At 39.8% G+C, this 23,639-nt stretch overlaps 1 protein-coding gene across 1 annotated transcript; it reads left to right on the plus strand.

Annotated features, from left to right (window-relative positions):
* Nucleotides 1–7,080: 7,080 nt before the first annotated feature.
* LOC116761231 (mitochondrial intermembrane space import and assembly protein 40-like) lies at nt 7,081–15,450 on the plus strand. The gene is made up of 3 exons (XM_032646973.1): nt 7,081–7,108; nt 9,349–9,506; nt 15,031–15,450. The coding sequence occupies exons 1-3, from the start codon at nt 7,081–7,083 to the stop codon at nt 15,448–15,450; spliced, it is 606 nt and encodes a 201-aa protein (XP_032502864.1).
* Nucleotides 15,451–23,639: the final 8,189 nt, after the last annotated feature.

Consider the following 23,639-nt stretch of genomic DNA (forward strand, 5'->3'; position numbering starts at 1 on the left):
AAAATGAGATGAAGAATGGAAAGCATTCTGAGATATAAAAATACACATTGACTTTGGCCCGGACTAAGAAACTCCAGTGAACTCGTCCTGCACAAACACGCACACACCCTTGTCCAGATGCACCATAAAAGGCAGGCTCGAATGGCTGAGAAGTAGAGGGGAGAAAACAGGAGAATCCTTAAACGCAGAGTCTATCAATTAATAAAGAGTTGACTCAGAATGTGCGCTCACCTGTGTGCAAACTGAATTGTTCCCACATTGGGTTTTCAACCCAGAAGAGCCAAAACGGAAAATCCCCCTTTGTAGGTACTGTCTGGTAACTGTGTGACATATTGTTTGATCCCATGCTCAGAAGGGGAAGACATCTTACTTCTCTGAGTCCCAGTTTCCGCCACACAAAATAAGGTGGTGGGAGGGCTTCCCTGGTGGCGCAGTGGTTGAGTGTCCGCCTGCCGATGCAGGGCACACGGGTTCGTGCCCCGATCCGGGAAGATCCCACATGCCGCGGAGCGGCTGGGCCCGTGAGCCATGGCCACTGAGCCTGCGCGTCCGGAGCCTGTGCTCCGCAACGGGAGAGGCCACAGCAGTGAGAGGCCTGCGTACCGCAAAAATAAAATAAAATAAAATAAGGTGGTGGGAAAAGTGATTATAAGGGTTCCTTGAACTAACATTTTCAGTTTTGAAAATTGAAGGAAAAGGAGGGCAGAACCGACAGACTAGTTCCTGTCCTGGGCGCCAGGACAGACATATTGCCTCCCTATCGTTCCCTCAGAATGAAAATAACTTTGGTTCAGTTCATTCCAGCACAGCCTTAATCTACCACTGGTTTGTAAATCAATCATTAGACTAGACTCAAAAGCAGCTGATTCTATTTCTGTCTGAGTCTCAATGCCAAAATTCATAGCCTAGTTTGTTTGGTTTTAATAAATTTATTCCGTGTTGCAAACATTGCGCAAAATGGAAAAAAGTCTAGAGTGGTCTGAGTTCAGGAAGTGAGGGCAGGGCTTCTTTCTGAAAAATAAACATCCTCCTCCTTGTTTCCTTTTCACTCTTTTCTCGCAAGTCTGCTCGCTCAAAGCCCTTGGAATCCAAAGCTCCAACATGGGCTTATTGCCTCAGATCCATGTGGATCGCCTCTGTGAATAATAAAGCCAAGAATATATGAAGTTCCTAAAGGCAGCTGACAGTCATACAAGCTGCACATGACAAAAAAAAAAAACGAATTACCTGAACCCAAGTAGGATCCTTTATCTTCCTTTTATAAAAGTTGGTGCATTAATCCCCGTGAAGGAGACACGTTTTGTCTGAATCTTGCCTTCCATGTTTTTTGGCACTCACTGCCCTTCTAGTGTTAACTAAGGATGTAACCTTTATCACTTCCTGTCCCACCACGGTATTCAGACCTATAACTAAATCCAGGATTGAGTCTGTTTTCAGCTCTCTCTCTTCCACCTTTAAAGGTTTTCATTTCCTTTTGGGGTCTGCTCCTTTTTGTTTCTCCTCAGGAGATTTTGTGAAGTGCTATTAAAATATAGGGGTTTCTGATTAGTGAAGCACACAAGTGACCCAGAGGAGGAACCACACTAATATTAATTCTAGTTCAACAAACACTTGGAAGGGCCTGGTAGGAGGGAGTATAACATGGGGTTAAGCACACAGCCTCTGAAGTCAGACAGCCTGATCCTACTACTTATTAACGGTGTAATAAAAGCGTGAACGTTCTCAAGGTTACTGATTTCTCTGTGCCCCAGTTTCTGCAATGTAAAATGGGAATAATAACAGAACTAACTTCCTAGCTGAAGATTAAATGAAATAGCACGAGTTAAGGGCTTGACACAGAGCAAGCACTGATTATCATACTTGAGGAATATTCCAGAGTAAGCAGATGTCACACACTTCACAAACTTTCTTTGTTTTTCCTTTCTTTCCCTGGTTTGTGCTATGCACTAGCTGTTCATTTTACCTAGAATGCCCACCGCACCTTCCCTGTTGGCGGCCCCCTCATCAAGTCATCAAGGGCCCCAGTCAAATGGGTCTCTCTGGGCTCCCCTAGCACACAGGACAGGCCCTGAATAATACAGCATTGATCACATCCTACTGCCACAATTTATTATATATTTTATATATATATATAATTTTTAAAATATATTTCTTATATATGGTATATTATATATATATACATCTTTACAAAGCATATAGCACACACTGAGAACTCAGTACATAGTTTTGATCTCTGGGATACATCCCTAAACCTGTTTTCAATAGTTTCTTTCCACCACCATGTTTATGCTGACCTGATAATGTACGAGCACATGACCATGACCGTCAGAAGACTCAGAGCTGTCTGGGGCATACAGATTAGCTTGGTTTCTTCCAAGAATAAATTTGCTGGAATCTATTGGTTTTCTACTCTAAGAAACTGTATGTATGTTCCCCCACCCCCCATAGGAAGGCCACACAAATTAGCAGCCCCAGCTGAACAAATTAACTTTTTGGAATTTAGCTAGTTACCTAAAGAGCCTTTGGAAATTTTTCAGATTAGACCAGGGATTTACTGATAGAAAAATACATCAGGGAGATAGGAAGTAGGATTGAAGACTCACTTTAAAAATAAATGAGTGTTTATGAACAAGTAAAAGGACAAAGAATAGTGAAGGCATAAAAGAAAGAAGAAGAAAACCAAAAAAAAAAAAAAAAAAGAAAGAAAGAAACTGAAGCTTTTCTCATTTGAAATGAGGAGGCACAAACTGTGGGTCTCTCTCTCTCTCTCTGGCTCCTGTGAAGGCTGGCTCTGGAGATGGCCACAGAAGCTCTAGGAGATGAGGGACATAAACTATGTAATCAAGGATTCAGATTAATCAAGTCGACAACTATTCCAAGACAGCCTGGAGTAGAGGAGAGAACTCAAACCTGAGCTCTGATCTCAGCCTCAACATCTACTGGTTCAACCTCTGAGCAAATTAGCCTTTCTAAACCCAAAATGGAGATAACATGCGTATCTGGAAGGGTTTTATGAAAATTAGAAATAAAAAAGGTGAAATATCTGGAATATATTTTGGACTTCATAAATAATAGATATTATTTTTCTTAAAAAGTGTATGAAGCAACGTAAGTAAAACATGCTTCCTAACCCACAGTAAGTATATGATGCATTAAATTTAATGTACTAAAACATCTTCAGTAATTATTTCCTGAAAATAGCAATTTTTCAGTAGCAAAAGAAGAGAAAAACTCACTGAAAGTTCTGGGGAAAAGTGGGCAAAATTCTTTAAGGAACATAAAAGATGGCAACATCTACCTCCTAAAACAAACATACTACTATGACTTGGCATTTTTATTAGGAAATAGATTTTCACCCGAGTAGACTTTTGCCCACTAGTTCTCAGGCCAATTAAATATTGTATCAATGGTTACACAAGATATAGGACCTGAGCTGGTTCACGGAAAATAGAAAGGATTTAGGTAGGCAAAGGGAGAGGGGAGCAATCTAAAAGAAAGGAGGCGTGTGATGCAAAAGGACCCAGGTGTCTGAGATGATCCTGAGCTTTGAAATGCCCCCATCCTCCCAGCCCCAATAAAAGAAACTCCTACACCCTTGCTTATTCACAACTACATTCTGGACCTTTTTCCATATTCTTGTCTCCTTGCACTAGGTTAGGAGACCTATTACTGATCTCTTAATTTCTGGCCACATTTCCTGTCTACACATCCCTAAACTCTACCCTAGGACCCAAGGTATAATATATTGTCCCTCTGGTTTTACCCCTTGACTTCCTTTCCTTGCTAATAATTTGAACTTGGTGTCTTTTTCTGGTCCTTCCAGATGACTGTTCAGCCTGATCCCATGGGGCTATTAGAGCTAAGGTTCTTGCCAAGTCCTTGGTCCCTAGAGAGGGGATGGAAAAAGACACGAAAAATACAAGATCTTTGTAAATTAATTTGACGGAGGCAGTATTTGGGAAGGTGAGTGGTTAAAAACTTAGGCAAAATTACCGAGTTCTTTCCACGTTGCCTGTCTTATAAAACACTTCATGTTAGCCAAATTATATTAGGTGTGAAGTCCCATGGCCTACCAAAGGCTAAGTGACAGACTGAAACTTTGGGTCTGAGGTTATGTTGTCACTGAATTATGGTAGCCAGAGTCATCCCCTCCAGATTGGGAAGGGCTTTCTCTTGTCTTCTTAAAGGAGAGTGCAGAAGTAGTTATGGCCAGAGTCATGGTTCTCACAACAAACTCAATTATAAGCCATCATTATAAAAGTGATTTAGCAATACTTTCCGTGTGACTTGGTCAAACAACAAATGCGTATTGATCGCCTACTCTGAGCAAATCATCCCAGTGAGCTTATTTGGTTTAAATTCACTATATATAACTCAATTTTGTTGAGATTGTGCGATATATTGTTTGGTTTTAGTATTATTACTATCATTATTTGGCTTATTATTGTTCCTGGTAAAGGAGTTGAAAAATAGTAAGCAAAAGGAAATGACAGTCGCTTACCCCTAAGGACTCATCCCCTTCATCCATCCCTGAGTACCAAGCCGTTCCTTCTGTGGAGGAAGACAGGTGGGAACCTGTTTAGGAAAAGGTATATTTTCATTTATTTTGAAAAATAAATGTAACCATTTTATTTGCATGGGCTGATGACCCTCAGATTTGTATTTCCAGTTCAAATCAGACACTGAACACCAACCACTTTCTCTATATTTCTACCTAGATATTACGAAAGCACCTCAACTCACCATATCCATTTTGATTTCTCCCACAAACTACGAACTGCTATAAATTAGCACCGATTGTGCAAAGCAGAAGCAAAGGAGCCGTCTCTGACACCACACCTTTACCTCTGCATTCATTGTTTCAACATCACCTTCGAAACGACTTTCATATCCCTCTTCCTTTCTTCCTTTTCAACATCGTCTTTGTTTAAGCTCCCATCACTCTAGCACATGGACTACAACAATGGCCCCCCAAATTGATCTCCCTGTGTTAACTCTTACCTCTTTCCAATCTGTTCTCTTCACTGCAGCCAAACTCATTTTTTTTAAAACACAATATAATTATATCACTCTTCTCCTTCTTAAACTTTTTCAATGGTTTTCAATTACCTTTAAGGTTCAAAGAAGTTAGATCTTTGGCATTTTCACATGGTCCTGCCTAATTCCCCAACCTGGTCTTATGTCGTTTTGTTTTTTTTTTTTCCAGTTTTATTGAGGTACGATTGACAAATAAAAATTGTATATATTTAGGTTATACAATATGATTTTTTAAGGTATATAATGTGTGTAGTGATTACGATAGTCAAGTTAATTAACTCACTTATCACCTCACATAGTTACCTTTTGTGTGGTGTGTGTGTGTGTGTGTGTGTGTAATGAGAACACTTAAGATCTTGTGCCTTTAAAAACACAAAGCCTGGGCTTCCCTGGTGGTGCAGTGGTTGAGAGTCCGCCTGCCGATGCAGAGGACACGGGTTCGTGCCCCGGTCCGGGAAGATCCCACATGCTGCGGAGCGGCTGGGCCTGTGAGCCATGGCCACTGAGCCTGCGCGTCCGGAGCCTGTGCTCCGCAACGGGAGAGGCCACAACAGTGAGAGGCCCGCGTACCGCCAAAAAACAAAAAAACCCACAAAGCCTAATTGCACCTTACAACTTATATTGAGCCTGTAAGACTCTTTCTCTTCCTGTTCTTACTACCCCCTTTATACATTTAACTCTTTTTATACCTCAAATTGCAGATCAAATATTCTTCTTCAAGAAATTTTTTCCTAACCCTCTAAACTAAGCCTGGATCCTCTGTCATGTACTTTCTCAACTCACTGTACTTTTCCTTCATAATATATATATATATATATTTATATTTTTTAATGTGTCTCTCTCTGAGAGAACACATATTATTAGACTTCTTTTTAAAAATCTATTTTAATAATCTGTATGTTAATTGGTGAGTTTGGCCCATTTACATTAACTAGAATTACCACCTTATTAAGACTATTTTCTACAGCACAAAACTTTTTACATAACTAAGACTTTCTCACAGTATTTATAATTATTTGTTTATATATCATCCTCTCTATAGAGTATAATTTTCTTGAGGACAGATATGAATTCCAATTAATACAGTATCTGCACAGAAAGGCAAATATCATATGATATCGCTTATATGTGGAATCTAAGCAAAGGGTACAAATGAACTTATTTACAAAACAGAAGCAGAGTCACGGATGTAGAAAAGCTTATGGTTATGAGGGGATAAGTGGGTGAGGGATAAACTGGGAGATTGGGACTGACATATACACACTACTATCATGTATAAAATAGGTAACTAATAAGAACCTGCTGTATAGCACAGGAAACTCTACTCAATACTCTGTAAGGGCCTATATGGGAAAAGAATCTAAACAAACAAAAAAAGAGTGGATATATGTATAACTGATTCACTTTGCTGTACACCTGAAACTAACACAATATTGTAAATCAACTATACTCCAATAAAAATTTTTTTTAAAAAGTTAACAAGAGAAAATCAAAAAAAAAACAACAGTATCTGGAATAAAGTAAGTAGTAGTTTAAAAGTCTTGTAGAAATCAATTTTCTCTGCAAAGTAAAGGAGCTGTTACAGTGGAGGATTACTGGACTGAATGTCAATATTATGAGGTAGTATGAGTGTGTTTCATGTTTCGTAATTGCAATCATTGTTGCTTTTCTTGTGGTCATCCATTTACAATGCTTGGTGTCAGTTTATTTATCTCTTGTAAAAATAAAATACAGTGTTTGTGTGTGTGTGTGTGTGTGTGTGTGTGTGTGTGAAAAATAGTCCTGTAGAAAAATTAGCAAATGAATGAATTATTATTGTTCTTAGAAACTGCCTTGTCAGTAATATGTTAACTTGTTTTTATAAATTCTATCTAGCAAATAATTATTAAGTGCTTACTATTTGCCAAACAATGCATCATGTGTTATATTAGAATACAGATATTATGTATATTAGAATACATAATCTTCACTCTTTAGATACTTATAATCTAATATAAATGGTATATAATCCAATACAAATTATATCTACACTCACATATAAACATGCACACAGAGAACTGTTTGAAGTCAGGTAAAACCCAAGGCATCCAAGCCATGATATCTTTTTGGACAAGTCAGTTGACAGTTCCAAGTGTCCCCATAAGAACTTTATAAAGATAAACTATATTCTCTTTATCAAAATAATATTTTAGACTATATTTTGTATTTACATACATTTATTATGGATTTTTATTATAGACTTGCTCAGTTGTTTGCATACTTTTTATCCTAAAAGAAGAATACTAATAATTGCTTCTTTTGTATGCATATATTCTATTTTTTTAATCAATTTTTGTTCATGTCACTGGTGGGAATTTTTTCTTTAAAGTATCATTTAAGTCCTAGATTAGATAGTTTAAATAATAAGTTATATGCCACGCCCTTTATAAATTTATTTAGATATTCACTGAAATGTTCCAGTATCTTTTCCTTTCTTGAGCTTTTTTTTTTCAGAACATTCAAAATGCCTGAGGGTTCTTTCACTGCCCTCGTTTGAATAATTAATTCTAATCTTACACCATATGGAAATCAACCCTACAAGCCAGGTTTGCCAAATCTCTTCATGGCAGTCCATGTGGTTGCTTTCTTTTCATGCAACAGAAAGACATGCTGGCACGAGGAGCAGTAAGTCCGTTTTTTTACTTCTCCTTGAGCACACACAGGAAAAATCTCAGCCAGAGGAACTGTGCCTGGCCCTCGAAGGGGTGAGTTTAGGTACAAAGCACAATATGAAGACCAAATGTAAGGCTGAGATGTAAGGCTGAGAAGTCCAAGTTAAAGTTGCCAACTGACCTCCAATTGTTGCAGGGAACATTTTTACTTTTGCACCATTGTCCATTTGATTTATTCGTGGCACCAACATATTAAGTATTTAAGCCCTGCTCTTCTCAGGATTCCACAGTATAGAGAACAGCCAATATCTGTATTCGAGTTATTTCTCGTTCCCAAGAATCTTTGGCTTCAAAATGTGTATCCCCACAAATCCTCCACCTCTGGCTGCTGACCTTGTGAGAAAGTTCATATGTCATCTGAAGACGGAAAGAAAGTACTGAAATTCATTCCAAGAAATACAGCACAACTTCTGGGAAAGGTGAAAATGGCACAAAATTTTCTTCCTTTCAGCTATTCAGCAAATGTTCAGTGAGCGTAAAAAAAATTGCACGTAGAGAGAGAGGAGATAGCCTTAGTCTCTCTTTTTTGTGAATGAACTTTTTGTATATTACTTCTAAATAAGACATTCACATTTTTCCTTTTCTAACAAAAATTGTGCTTTGTTTTAAGATAGTTGGCATAGATGAGAGGCTTGTTTTGGTGAACCAGAAAAAAAGCGAAGACAAGAAAGAAATGAAACTGTTTAATAAATATTATTCATTTTTTAACTTAATGAAAAAAGTAGTTAATTTAATTATTTAATTAATGATAGCCTTTTGGCCATCTTCCTATATTCTTGTTTTCTGTCCATTGAAATTCTTTTTTTTATATAAATTGATTGATTGATTTTCTTTTTTTTTGGCTGTGTTGAGTCTTCGTTGCTGCACATGGGCTTTCTCTAGTTGCGAGTGAGGGCTACTCTTCGTTGTGGTGTGCGGGCTTCTCATTGCCGTGGCTTCTCTTGTTGCAGAGCACAGGCTCAAAGCATGTGAGCTTCAGTAGTTGTGGCCCACGGGCTCATTAGTTGTGGCTCACGGGTTCTAGGGCACAGGCTCAGTAGTTGTGGCGCGCAGGCTTAGTTGCTCTGCAGCATGTGGGATCTTCCCAGAACAGGGCTCAAACCCATGTCCCCTGCTTTGGCAGGCGGATTCTCAACCACTGAACCACCAGGGAAGCCCCACTGAAATTCTTATATCTGTAATCTGCAAACGTTTGGTGCTGTACATGGAGTCAGTTTCTTTCTATGACCTCAACTTGTATATACAGGTTTGCTCCAGCAGATCCATGTGTAAAAATCTACACGGAAAGAAAAACCCGCAAGGGGAATATTTACATCCCACACACAGTAAGGGAACATTTCTTATTTTACTCTTCCAGAGGAATTCTTGCTACTCAAGTGATTTTCTTTGAAGAGAAAGGACAGTTTTTCCTGTACTTACACTATAATTTGATTTTACAATGTTATCATCTGAAAACTTTTCAGGAACAATGCTATTTCACAAAGTGGATAATCAGCTAATTTAATAGTTGGATTACCATATAAGCCAAAGGTAGAGAAAATACGAGCGAAATAGTATTTTTCCCTTCTTTGAGCATACTTACAATTATTTTGTGTTTCAGATTATAGCAATTTCCTGTCTTTGCAAGGAGTTAAATTTATCCTTCAACTAACCAGCAGAGAGATATTTAGTGTGTGTTATGATAGACTGCGGGAGCGGATTGTTAAGGGTAACTTCACTGAGCTCTTACAGTTTTCAAGCGCTGAACAAGGTTTTCAGGTAAGACAATGTATATGGGACTAGGGCTACAAAGATGAATAGAATACAAGCCCTGACTTCCCTTTGAGGAGCTTAAAATTCATTGTCATGCAAGCAGGCAATTTCAGTATTTTGCAGTGAAACCGGGTGTGATTTATGAAAGGGTGTCCTAGGGTTACCATGAGGACACATCAGAGGCATTTAACTCAATATGTGAATTCAACAAGAGAGTCTTTTCCTTCTTTCAGCAAGAAAGAATCCAGTCTTTCCAGAGATGACAGTTTCCTAGATAGTTGGACCCTGGTGGATAAATGTGCCTGGGGTGAGAAGGGGAAGAGACCTGTGATTGTACCATCAATAGCTGAGGAAAGGGGGAACATACGGAGAACAGAAATGCCTGTAATTCAAAGAGGAAGAAGGTGTGCACTACTAAAGAAATAAAACAGAATGCTAAGGGAGTGTTTAGGGAAGGAGAGATAACCTAGTTGGGAAGCTTACTATGTAATACATAGTGAAGCAGGTTGTATTTGAGATAAACCTTAAAAGATGCCCAAGGTTGCAACAGACAGAGACAGGAATGCAGAAAAAGAGATTATGCAATTAAATGAGCAAAGATGTGATGGCAAACACTGAAGGACATCTTAGAACAAGTTGTTCAGTTTGGCTAGAGAACTGGTTACATTCAGAGGAAAAGTGAAAGAAAAGAATGGGACAGACAGCTGGGAATATAAGGAAGGGAACTAACATTTAATGAGCAACTACTATATTACAGGCACTTACTGGGTAGTTTACAAGGATTATCTCATTAAATCTTTACAACACTTTATGTAACAATTGTCATCCTTCACATGCTACAGTGAGGAAATGACTTATCTAGGGTCACATCACTAATCAGCAAGAATAATAAGAACTACTTTCATGGAACATTTACCATATGCCAACATTGTGCCTGCTAGATGCTCACATGCATTATCTTATTTAATCCTCACTACAACTTTATAAACTACTTTCCATCAGCACCCCCATTTTTTTCAGATAAAGAAAATGAGAATCAGAGAAATGGCAGAGATCACTAAGTGACAGCAGAATTCAAATTCAGTCCTGCTGACTACAAAACACATGCTCTTTTCCACTATCTACTATGTCACCAGAGAATTGGGGATATAAAAGGGATAGGCTACTGACTCAATTCAAGCACTGGGCAGCTGTTGTATGTTAGAAAGATGAATAAGATCCAGTGGCTAAGGTCATGGAAGCAACCTAAATGCCCATCGACAGACGAGTGGATAAAGAAGATGTGGTACATATATACAATGGAATATTACTCAGCCATGAAAAGGAATGAAATTGGATCATTTGTAGAGAGGTGGATGGACCTAGAGACTGTCATACAGAGTGAAGTCAGTCAGAAAGAGAAAAACAAATATTGTATATTAACACATATATGTGAAATCTAGAAAAATGGTATAGATGAACTGGTTTGCAAGGCAGAAATAGAGACACAGATGTAGAGAACAAATGTATGGACACCAAGGAGGGAAAGTTGGTGGTGGGGGGGATGAATTGGGAGACTGGGATTGACATATATACGCTAATATGTATAAAATAGATAACTAATAAGAACCTGCTGTATAAAAAATAAATTTAAAAAAATGAAAAGGTCCAGCGGGTAACCTCAAAAACCTCGCAGTCTGGTGGGAGAGTAAGTGTTCACGCCGGACTCTCCTCCTTACTCATCCCGGTCCCTACCCCATATCCATTTCTCCTGCCCTTCTGTTGCTCTCTCAAAACAAAACAAAACCAAAAATTACATCTTGTTCCCTTTAGTTTCTCTTCCCTTCCTTTTGATCCCATTCTTACTTGCACTCATTTATCTCCTACCAAAAGCCAGAGAAAGCACTCCAGTGAAAAATCCCCTCATCCCCTCAACAAAATAAAAATCTCTTTTAAAATTTCATAGTGGCAGGAAAGAAATAATGTAAGATTACAAGAAAGACAGGAAACAGGGAGAATGATAAATTGGAAGAATCAGAGTCAGGGATGATGCCACCAAGATTCAGACAAGCACTGGTTACAGGACTGTTCAAGTGAACAGCAGTGGGCAGGCTAAATTACATTTCCACAGGTCATCCCAACCCACATTTCACTGCAGCATTTTCCATCACAATTCTAACAGGGAGGAGTCAGATGTGGAAACAATCTCTTCTTTCACAGCCTGTTCACTTTTACCTTGATCAGCAGACGTGTTCTGCACTATACTCTCCCTACTACTAACCTGGAAATTTTTCCTTTCTGTCCTCTTCCAACATTTTCTGACTTTCATCCTATTTCCAGGGTTTGCAGTGACTAGATGATGAAACAAAGGAGAGGAACTGTAGAGTTTCAGATCTCTGCCATGAGATTTTTCTCCACTGACCAAACCCCGGCTAAAAAGATTGCTTTTTTTTGTCCCAAGGATTTCAAAGCGTATCAATGTCCAACTTGAATGAATGAAGTTATTTGACAGCACTGGGAAATGACAGCAGAGAGGGCCAGCTGGGAGGTGGTGATTTGAGTGAAATTTTTGCAAGGCATCTTGCTAGTGGTTTTCAAGCTCAGGGGTGGACACCCAAACACCAGTCAGCCCTGGAAGAACCACTTTCAAAATAGCATTAAGAACACAGTGTTCCTTCAAACCCTGGATTATATAATTATTTCTCTATCTTGTTTATCTATTCCAAGGATGAAATAATCTAGAAGCACACAATTATAGCAGTCTATTTCAACACATGTTTAGAAAGAGAATTAAACGATTTTTTCAAAAGTCACATAGGCATTGCATGGCAGTGTCAGAACGAAATTGAGCTCTTTCAGCTTCCAATTTAGTTCGCATTGGACGAGACCTTGCTGATTCAATCACTCCCACTTTTCGTCTACTCTCCTCTGCTTTGGTCATTCTTAATCTATTCCTTGACTATTGGGGGAAAACCAAAATAACACTAAACCAATGGAGTTAAACCTATCTTTTTGGAAATAACATTGTGTGTGTGTGTGTGTGTGTGTGCGTACTCCATGACATTACATGCCAGAGATTAATGGAGGTGCTCTACATGTGTTGTCCTATTTAATCCATCCAACAGTCCTGTGAGTCAAGTTTTATAAGGCCCAAAAAGATAGGAGACGCAGAACCTGTTCTCTATTTTGCTTTGAGTTGAAGGAGCATCTTGTAAATTAAGCCCAGATTTCCAGTTTTGCTTGGGGTCTAAGTAACTGTAGAAGTTGGCTTTGTAGACACCACGGAGCCTGTATTCTTATACCAGATGACAGTCAGCAAACATGATTGCTCATAGACTGGGATGAGACTTGGTGATTCCTGAAGTGAGACTTGGTGATTCCTGAAGTGAGATGAAAGGTTTTAGGAACCAACATATTTGAGTTGGAGCTTGTTTGGACAAGACAACTTAGTGTGCAGAGTGCTGGATAAAGAAATGAGGGACTTAGGTTCCAATACCTAATGCATCCCTTTCTCTGATTTTATAAGTCATTTAACTATCTGGGATTAAGTGGCAATATGCAAATCCTTAATTTCTATTGTCTTTTTTTTTTTTTTTTTTGCGGTACGCGGGCCTCTCACTGTTGTGGCCTCTCCCGTTGCGGAGCACAGGCTCCGGACGCGCAGGCTCAGCGGCCATGGCTCAGGGGCCCAGCGGCTCCACGGCACGTGGGATCTTCCCGGACCGGGGCACGAACCCGTGTCCCCTGCATTGGCAGGCGGACTCTCAACCACTGCGCCACCAGGGAAGCCCTCTATTCTCATATTTTAAAGGACATTGAATAAATCATTATGTTAAGTATGTATATCTTTGTTTAATTTTATCTTTAGCTCTGAAACTGGGAACTCAAGGATCCCTGTAGACACAGTCACAGAATTATTTAAGTAAGTATCAGAACATTAGGGAATACTGTATGATTGTATCAGTGGTTAAAATCATATTCTTCTAAATCAAACAGCCCTGTGTTTGAATCCCGTCTTTGCCATTTAATTGCTGTGTGACCTTGGATTGAATATGTAACCTCTGGGGCTTCCCTGGTGGCGCAGTGGTTGAGAATCTGCCTTCCAATACAGGCGACACGGGTTCGAGCCCTGGTCTGGGAAGATCCCACATGCCGTGGAGCAACTAGGCCTGTGAGCCACAACTACTGAACCTGTGCGTCTGGAGCTTGTGCTCCGCAACAAGAAAGGCCGTGACAGTAGGAGACCCGCGCACCGCGATGAAGAGTGGCCCCCGCTCGCCGCAACTAGAGAAAGCCCTCGCACAGAAACGAAGACCCAACACAGCCAAAAATAAATAAATAAAGAAGCTTTGATTAAAAAAAAAATATATATATATATATGTAACCTCTTTGAGCCTTAAGTTTCTCATATATAATATGTGAATAATTATACTCAGTATGTAGGATTATTATGAGAAGTAAAGAACACGATGAATAAAAAGTGATTATCACAGTGCTTAGTATGTAGCAAAGATGATGTATGATATATCAGTATTACTTGGATAGTTGTATAATTTTATTTGATATCTGCTATCATATTTTTTTTAAATGAAGATTTTAATAGAAAAGAAAAGGGTAGAGGAAATCATCTATACAGGAAGAATAGAAAAATTACAGCTGTTCTGAACCAAGAGCTCAGCTAACCTCCAGACTTCGCCCTTCCCCAGAAGTTTGTGCCCCGGCTTCCCCAGATGCTCTCCCAAACTTGAGTTCAACAAAGATTGATTTTCATTTAGTTCAGCTAAGACAAACTAAGAAAAAGAGAGGGATTTGATGGATGGGAAGCTATGTGGATTAATAAATCTGAGATGTAGAATCCATGCAAGGGGCTTCCCTTAGAACAGAGCTAAGAGGTCGGCACTGTCTCACGAAATTGGCTAGGTGTTTCTCAATTCATTGCCTTTTGATGTCCTAGAAAATGATTTCTGTTTTTTATCTTCAGAGATGTTGCTTCCTAACTCTTCTTTGCCTTTTTCCCTTTACTGGCAAGAGAAAGGGTTTTAGAGCTGCCAGTAAAAGAATAATATGAACTCATAAAACCAACATTTTGTAAATAAAGCTGAATCTCATGGAACTGAAAGAAAAAAATCTAACAGGAGCCAAGAAAATTTCTCAAAGACAACATGCCTAGTAGCAGTCTGAAAAAGACTTAGAGAAAGGATAAGAAAGGACAGAGAGCAGAAGATGTGGAATTGGTGGGGATATATATTAGCTTCATTATTACTGTACCATTATTTTAGTCACAGAAATACTATAGAAAAGGGATAACTCTTTCCGTGTATATTCCAGGACATACCATTCTGAGATGCTTCTCCCCACAGTAATTCCTGGCAGCTCTGCCAACCTTCCTCCTCCTTCATTCTCTCCCTGAAGTCCGAGCTTCTCATCAGTGTTTTTTGCAATGTTCTGCAAACAAAAGTACTGCTGAGTGCCCATAAAAATGTCGCTCCAAAGCCACCCGCCCCACAGCGGAGAGGTCACGGCGTGAGGCCACGTCCGCAATCGCCGCGAGGTCGGGGCGCCGGGCTGCACCACGGCCTACAGCCAGCAGGAAGGGAAGGATCGAAGCATATTTGTAACCAAAGAAGACCATGAAACTCCAAGGAACGCGGAGCTGGCGGCCGACGACCCCAATGATCCGTACGAGGAACGCGGACGGATGCTGCCCCATGGAGACAACATCAGCTGGAACTGCCCGTGCCTTGGGGGGATGGCCAGTGGCCCGCGTGGGGAACAGTTCAAGGTGGGCTTTTCCTGCTTCCACTGCAGCACAGAGGATGTCAAGGGGTCGGACTGTGTAGACCAGCTCCGCGCCATGCAGAAGTACCCGGACCTCTATCCCCAGGAGGAAGAGGAGAAGCCAGCGGATCGATTAGAGGAAACGGCTGCCTCTGAGGCCACCGTAACCAAAGAAGAGGAGGGGTCCAGCTAATGAGGGCCCGGGGCGCTGGGCTCCGGCCTCCTTCAGAGCGTGTGAACATCTCCAAGAAAGTGTCCCTGCCTCTGTTGTGCTGTGCACTATAAGGGACAAAATAACTTATTGTGCTGATCAGGGGTCTTGGCCCCTTGACGTATACACTGAAAAATGGGTCGTATGAATGTGTGTCTCGCATGAACCTATCAGCAAATGTAGCTGCCGCTTTTGAATTCTCTTCTCAGATTGTCCTGAATTTTGCCGCTTTGAAATAACGTGCTGAATAAACTCTGCAACCAATAATCATTATCTGGGAGTGTCTTGTGAGTGAGCGGACTTATTCTGATTCATTGTATCCCTTTTAGTAGATTTGATACCCAGTTGGAAAGTGAAATAGAAACAAAACATCTTCCTTTAAAAATACTGGAGTCAGGCCATTCCTTGTAGAAGAGGCAGGAAGATCAGACCTTGAGGATTTGACAAAGCACTATGCTTCAGTTCTGATATATTTTGGTTTCCAGTTTGCATTGAGCTCCAGGTTTTCTACGTTTGGAAAACAGAGCTTTGGACCCTCTGAGTGACTCCTTTGTAAGTGAAGAAAAAGGCTGATTTTTTCTGTTCTTGTTATTCCGAAAGCCCAGGTTTGGGGTCTGTGTTCACACTGGCTCTGTCTCAGCCTGTTCAGATACAATGTTCTTGAGAGGTGGGGACCTAATCATTACCAAAGTAGCACCCAAGAGAGGAAACGGTGTCAATTAAAAGGAAACCGTGATTTTTACCTGAAGAAAAAAATGTCAGTCCAATGATAAAACACATCATTTGGTCTTCTCTAGGGCCAGCTGGCTGCCTAAACAAATGTCTGTAGAGAAGGGCCACTGATTAAATTTGTGATCTAAGAACACACTTTATTCATGAGAGTAGGATCCATACCTGTATTTTTCTCCACTATATTTCCAGCTTAGTGTTGGCACATAGTAATTGCTCAATAAATTTGTAGGACAGATTCATGGATGGATGGTTGGATGGATGGATAGATGGATGGATGGATGATGGATGACTAAAAACATGAGGCTACTTCTGGCTCTGAAAGGTGTGGCCATGCTTGACTTTTCCTCCTGAGACAGGTGGAATAGGAGATCTTGTATTTCTCTATAGCTTCTGTTGCCTGGGTTATACCATACTGCCCATCTCGCATGAGGAAATTCCTGTACAAGCTAAAAAAAAACCTGGTAATCATATCACTGTCTCTCTCATATCTTTGTTGTCACTTCTGGGGGTGTCTTCAAATATTTTTTTCATGAAAGAATACTTTTCTTGGACTTCCCTGGTGGCACAGTGGTTAAGAATCCGCCTGCCAAAGCAGGGGACATGGTTTCGAGCCCTGGTCCGGGCAGATCCCACATGCCGCGGAGCAACTAAGACTGTGAGCCACAACTACTGAGCCTGTGTGCCACAACTGCTGAAGCCCAAGCACCTAGAGCCCGTGCTCCACAACAAGAGAAGCCACCCAATGAGAAGCCCATGCACCCCAATGAAGAGCAGTGTCCTCTTGCCACAACTAGAGAAAGCCTGCGTGCAACAATGAAGAGCCAACACAGCCAAAAATAAATTAATTAATTAATTAATTTTTAAAAAAGAATACATTTCTTGAGTAGTAAGGGGGAAATATCTATATAAATGTTTTTCATAATTACCTAAAATCCAAATGTAAGTTAAAGCTTCATGTGGTCTAGTCTTTACAAGATACACAAATTTTAAAAATACAAACTAGTAGGCAACATTAATTAAAAACGATTTCAAAATTTTTTGGCTATTCTCAATCTTCTACTATCTAAAACAATACAATTCATAACTAAAGCCATTCTGACTTGTCTTTTCCCATGTCTTACTCTCAACGTCTCACATCCTACAACTGTCTGAAAGTTTTTCTGTTCACAGCTCAAATCTCTACCTAAAACTCCCCCATCAAACAAACCAAGTCTACAAAGCTCTTCCCATTTCTCTCCCTCCACTTTTTATCTACCACCATTTTTTCTCTCTCTTCTCTCTGATGAGTTGATGTTGGCCTTTTTTGATACAAAGGACCCATCGAGGGATTCCCTGCTGGCACAGGGGTTAGGAATCCACCTGCCAATGCAGGGGACACAGAACCACGAGCCCTGGTCCGGGAAGATCCAACATGTCACAGAGCAACTAAGCCCACATGCCACAACTACTGAAGCCCCTGTGCCTAGAGCCCATGCTCCGCAACAAGAGAAGACACTGCAATGAGAAGCCCACGCACCACAAGGAAGAGTAGTCCCTCCTCAACGCAACTAAGGAAAGCCCGCGTGCAGCAATGAAGACCCATTGCAGCCAAAGATAAAAGGACCCATCGGGTTAGTTCAACTCCTCTACATAAGAATACATGGCTGGAGAGAGCCCGAGGGAAGTCCAGATCATATACAGTTTGACAAAACATGCCCTGTGGCTCACAGGGTGTTGGTGCTCCAGCCAGGTGTCAGGCCTGAGCCTTGTAGGTGGGAGAGCCGAGTTGAGGACACTGGTCCACCAGAGACCTCCCAGCCCCTTGTAATATAAAATAGCAAAAGCTCTCCCAGAGATCTCCATCTCAATGCTAAGACCCAGTTCCACTCAGTGACCAGCAAGTTCCAGTGCTGGACACCCCATGCCAAGCAACTAACAAGACAGGAACACAACCCCAGCCATTAGCAGAGAGGCTGCCTAAAATCATAATAGTTCACAAACACCCCAAAACTCAGCACCAAATGCAGTCCTGCCCACCAGAAAGACAAGATCCAGCCTCATTCACCAGAAGAAAGACCCAGTCTCCTCCACCAGGAAGCTTACACAACCCACTGAACCAAACTTACCCCCTGGGGGCAGACACCAAAAACAACAGGAAGTATGAACATGCAACCTGTGAAAAGGAGACCACAAATGCAGTAACTTAAGCAAAATGAGAAGATAGAGGAATACACAGCAAATGAAGGAGGAAAGTAAAAACCCACCAGACCAAACAAATGAAGAGGAAATAGGCAGTCTACCTGAAAAAGAATTCAGGGTAATGATAGTAAAGATGATCCAAAATCTTGAAAATAGAATGGAGAAAATACAAGAAATATTTAACAAGGACCTAGAAGAACTAAAGAGCAAACAAACAATGATGAAAAACACAATAAATGAAATTAAAAATGTTTCTAGAAGGAATCAATAGCAGAATAACTGAGGCAGAAGAACGGGTAAGTGAGCTGGAAGATAAAATAGTGGATATAACTACCACAGAGCAGAATAAAGAAAAAAGAATGAAAAGAATTGAGGGCAGGGCTTCCCTGGTGGCGGAGTGGTTGAGAGTCCGCCTGCTGATGCAGGGGACATGGGTTCATGCCCCAGTCTGGGAAGATCCCACATGCTGCGGAGCGGCTGAGCCCGTGAACCATGGCCACTGAGCCTGCACGTCCAGAGCCTGTGATCTGTAACGGGAGAGGCCACAACAGTGAGAGGCCCACGTACCACAAAAAAAAAAAAAAAGAAGGAGAATTGAGGACAGTCTCAGAGACCTCTGGAAGAACATTAAATGCACTAACATTTGAATTATAGGGGTCCCAGAAGAAGAATAGAAAAAGAAAGGGACTGAGAAAATATTTGAGGAGATTATACTGGAAAACTTCCCTAATATGGGAAAGGAAATAGTCAATCAACTCCAGGAAACACAGAGAGTCCGATACAGGATAAATCCAAGAAGAAACATGCCAAGACACATATTAATCAAACTATCAAAAATTTTAAAAAATTTTTTTAAATTAATTAAATACAAAGAAAAAATATTAAAAGCAACAAGGGAAAAGCAACAAATAATATACATGAGATTGCCCATAAGCTTAACAGCTGATTTCTCAGCTGAAACTCTGCAAGCCAGAAGGGTGTGGCAGGACACATTTAAAGTAATGAAAGGGAAGAACCTACAACCAAGGATACTCTACCCAGCAAAGATCTCATTCAGATTCAACAGAGAAATTAAAACCTTTACAGACAAGCAAAAACTAAGAGAATTCAACATCACCAAACCAGCTTTACAACAAATGTTACAGGAAATTCTCTAGGCAGGAAACACAAGAGAAGAAAAAGACCTACAATAGCAAACTCTAAACAACTAAGAAAATAGTAATAGGAACATACATATCAATAATTGCATTAAATGTAAATAGATTAAACACCCCAACCAAAAGACATAGAATGGCTGAATGGATACAAAAACAAGACCCGTATATATACTGTCTACAAGAGACCCACTTCAGACCTAGGGGCACATACAGACTGAAAGTGAGAGGATGGAAAGAGATATTCTATGTAAATGAAAATCAAAAGAAAGCTGGAGTAGCAATTCTCATATTAGACAAAACAGACTTTAAAATAAAGACTCTTACAAGAGACATAGAAAGACAATATCACTGATGAACATAGATGCAAAACTCCTCCACAAAATACTAGCAAACAGAATCCAACAGCCCATTAAACAGATCATACACCATGATCAAGTGGGGTTTATCCCAGGAATGCAAGGATTCTTCAATATATACAAATCAATCAATGTGATAAACCATATTAAAAAATTGAAGGATAAAAACCATATGGTCATCTCAATAGATGCAGAAAAACTTTCAACAAAATTCAACACCCATTTATGATAAAAACCCTCCAGAAAGTGGGCATAGAGGGAACTTATCTCAACATAATAAAGCCCATATATGACAAACAAGCTGCCAACATCATTCTCTATGGTGAAAAACTGAAACCATTTCCACTAAGATCAGGAACAAGACAAGGTTGCCCACTCTCAGCACTATTATTCAACATAGTTTTGGAAGTTTTAGCCACAGCAATAAGAGAAGAAAAAGAAATAAAAGGAATCTAAATCGGAAAAGAAGTAAAACTGTCACTGTTTGCAGATGACATGATACTATACATAAAGAATCCTAAAGATGCTGCCAGAAAACTACTGGAGCTAATCAATGAATCTGGTAAAGTAGCAGGATACAAAATTAATGCACAGAAATCTCTTGCATTCCTATACACTAATGATAAAAATCTGAAAGAGAAATTAAGGAAGCACTCCCATTTACCATTGCAACAAAAAGAATAAAATACCTCGGAATAAACCTACCTAAGGAAACAAAAGACCTGTATGCAGAAAACTATAAGACACTGATGAGAGAAATTAAAGATGATACAAACAGATGGAGAGATATACCATGTTCTTGGACTGTAAGAAACAACATTGTGAAAATGACTATACTACCCAAAGCAATCTACAGATTCAGTGCAATCCCTATAAAATTACCAATGGCATGTTTCATGGAACTAGAACAAAAAAAATTCACAACTTGTGTGGAAACACAAAAGACCCCGAATAGCCAAAGCAATCTTGAGAAAGAAAAACGGAGCTGGAGGAATCAGGCTCCCTCACTTCAGACTATACTACAAAGCTACAGTAATCAAAACAGTGTAGTACTGGCACAAAAAAAAAAAACAGAAAAATAGATCAAAGGAACAAGATAGAAAGCCCAGAGATAAACCCATGCTCATATGGTTCCCTTATCTTTGATAAAGGAGGCAAGAATATACAGTGGAGAAAAGACAGCCTCTTCAATAAGTGGTGCTGGGAAAACTGGACAGCTACATGTAAAAGAATGAAATTAGAACACTCCCTAACACCATACACAAAAATAAACTCAAAATGGATTAAAGACCTAAATGTAAGGCCAGACACTTAGAGCAAAACATAGGCAGAATACTCTATGACATAAATCACAGCAGATCCTTTTTGACCCACCTCCTAGAGAAATGGAAATAAAAACAAAAATAAGCAAATGGAGCCTAATGAAACTTCAAAGCTTTTGCACAGCAAAGGAAACCATAAACAAGATGAAAAAACAACCCTCAGAATGGGAGAAAATATTTGCAAACAAAGCAACTGACAGAGGATTAATCTCCAAAATTTACAAGCAGCTCATGCAGCTCAATATCAAAAAAACAAACAACCCAATCCAAAAATGGGCAGAAAACCTAAAGAGACATTTCTCCAAAGAAGATATACAGATTGCCAACAAACACATTGCCAACATCACATGATTAGTGATGTTGAACATCACTAACCATTAGAGAAATTCAAATCAAAACTACAATGAGGTATCACCTCACAGTGGTCAGAATTGCTGTTATCAAAAAATCTACAAACAATAAATGCTGGAGAGGGTGTGGAGAAAATGGAACCCTCTTGTTGGTGGGAATGTAAATTGATACAGCCACTATGGAGAACAGTATGGAGGCTCCTTAAAACCTAAAAATAGAACTGCCATACAACCCAGCAATCCCACTACTGGGCATATACCCAGAGAAAACCATAATTCAAAAAGAGTCATCTACCACAGTGTTCATTGCAGCTTTATTTACAATAGCTAGGACAGGGAAGCAACCTAAGTGTCCATCAACAGATGAATGGATAAAGAAGATGTGAAACATATATACAATGGAATATTACTCAGCCATAAGAAGAACCAAAATTGAGTTATTTGTAGTGAGGTGGATGAACCTAGAGAGTGTCATACAGAGTGAAGTAAGTCAGAAAGAGAAGAACAAATACCGTATGATAATACATATATATGGAATCTAAAAAAAAAAAAAAAAAAGGTTCTGAAGAACCTAGGGGCAGGACAGGAATACAGACGCAGACGTAGAGAATGTACTTAAGGACACGGGGAGGGGGAAAGGTAAGCTGGGACAAAGTGAGAGAGTGGCATTGACATATATACACTACTAAATATAAAATAGATAGCTAGTGGGAAGCAACCACATAGCAGGGAGATCAACTCGGTGCTTTGTGTCCAAGTAGAGGGGTGGGATAGGGAGGGTGGGAGGGAGATGCAAGAGGGAGGAGATATGGGGATATATGTATAGCTGATTCACTTTGTTATACAGCAAAAACTAACACACAATTATAAAGCAATTACACTCCAATAAAGATGTTAAAAAAGAATACATGGCTGGAGTTGACACATACAAAATTGTCTATGAGACTCGGAGTGATACAGGAGGAGAGAAAAGGAAGAGCTCTGAATTCTCACACATGTTAATCATTTTTACAAATCATATATAAATGGGATTGAGCATAAGAGAACCCAGGCATAGATGGAAACAGTGGAAAGGAAAGATAAGAGACTCGTGAGAGATAGTTTCCAAAAGAAAGTGTTAGCCTTACAAAAAGCAAGATGATAAAGAGAGATGCATAAATGTTTAGGAAAACCAGTGGAAGCAGTATTTAAGATAACTTGTGAAAAAGGTGAAGCTTAAATTGGATAGAGAAATGTAAGATTTTCAAGTTTGGACTTAGCGATTGTAAAAATAAACAATTGTGAGGTCAGAAGGCTGACAGAGCACAGATGCCATCTGCATTTGGGAGTAGAGGGGACTGCTAGAACCGACTGGAGAAAGATAGAGCTAGTGTACGTTACGAAGCACGTGTTTGTAGCTGGAGAAGAGAGAATCCTTTTTAATTCTGGAGATGGGCTGGGGGTGAGAGGTGAGTAGCCTACTCTTTTTAGGGTGAAACATTGGAATTCAACTTGTTTCAAATTATAATGATTGGGGGTTAGTGATTAAGTTGAGTACATATAAAATGCTATATGAACCATGCCATGTAGTAAACTGGCTTTTGCAAATATAATGACCTGGATGATTTATCTTGGAAAAAGGGCACAGAAGCCAACACTGAGAGCAAATTTGTGATTTAAAGAGGAAAACAACCCCCAATCTTGTGAGTATAAATTGTGATGGTCGAATTTATCAAAGATGATCATACATTGTCTTCTTTCTGAGGTCGTTTTTAAGATTTTATCCCAAAGAATATATCTCAATATGAAAAAAACTGGAGGGAAAACCTGAATTTTATTGGTCCCTTAGAACTCAGTAATCCTTCAGACTACAACTGAGTTTTTCCTTTAACAGGAAATCCTTTATTATTTATAAAAGCTCTTCACAGGTTGGGGTTTGGGAGGGTAAGTCCATCCCAATAAGACAAAAAGAATGAGGCACGAGGCTCCACCTACTTGCTCATCACTGCTCTTAGAAATAAATCTTTTTTTATTGAAAAGTACACCCACCCACCCTCATCCCAACCCTTTCGCTGATCCAGCCCAAGTTAGAGGTCC

The sequence above is a fragment of the Phocoena sinus genome, chromosome 10 (genome assembly GCF_008692025.1).
Source record: "Phocoena sinus isolate mPhoSin1 chromosome 10, mPhoSin1.pri, whole genome shotgun sequence".
Lineage (NCBI taxonomy): Eukaryota > Metazoa > Chordata > Mammalia > Artiodactyla > Phocoenidae > Phocoena > Phocoena sinus.

Coding starts and splice junctions, on each gene's coding strand:
- LOC116761231 (XM_032646973.1), top strand. CDS start 7,081: ATGCACACAGAGAACTGTTTGAAGTCAG. Junction 7,109..9,348: donor AGAGAACTGTTTGAAGTCAG/GTAAAACCCAAG, acceptor TTTGTGTTTCAG/ATTATAGCAATTTCCTGTCT. Junction 9,507..15,030: donor GCGCTGAACAAGGTTTTCAG/GTAAGACAATGT, acceptor AATCGCCGCGAG/GTCGGGGCGCCGGGCTGCAC.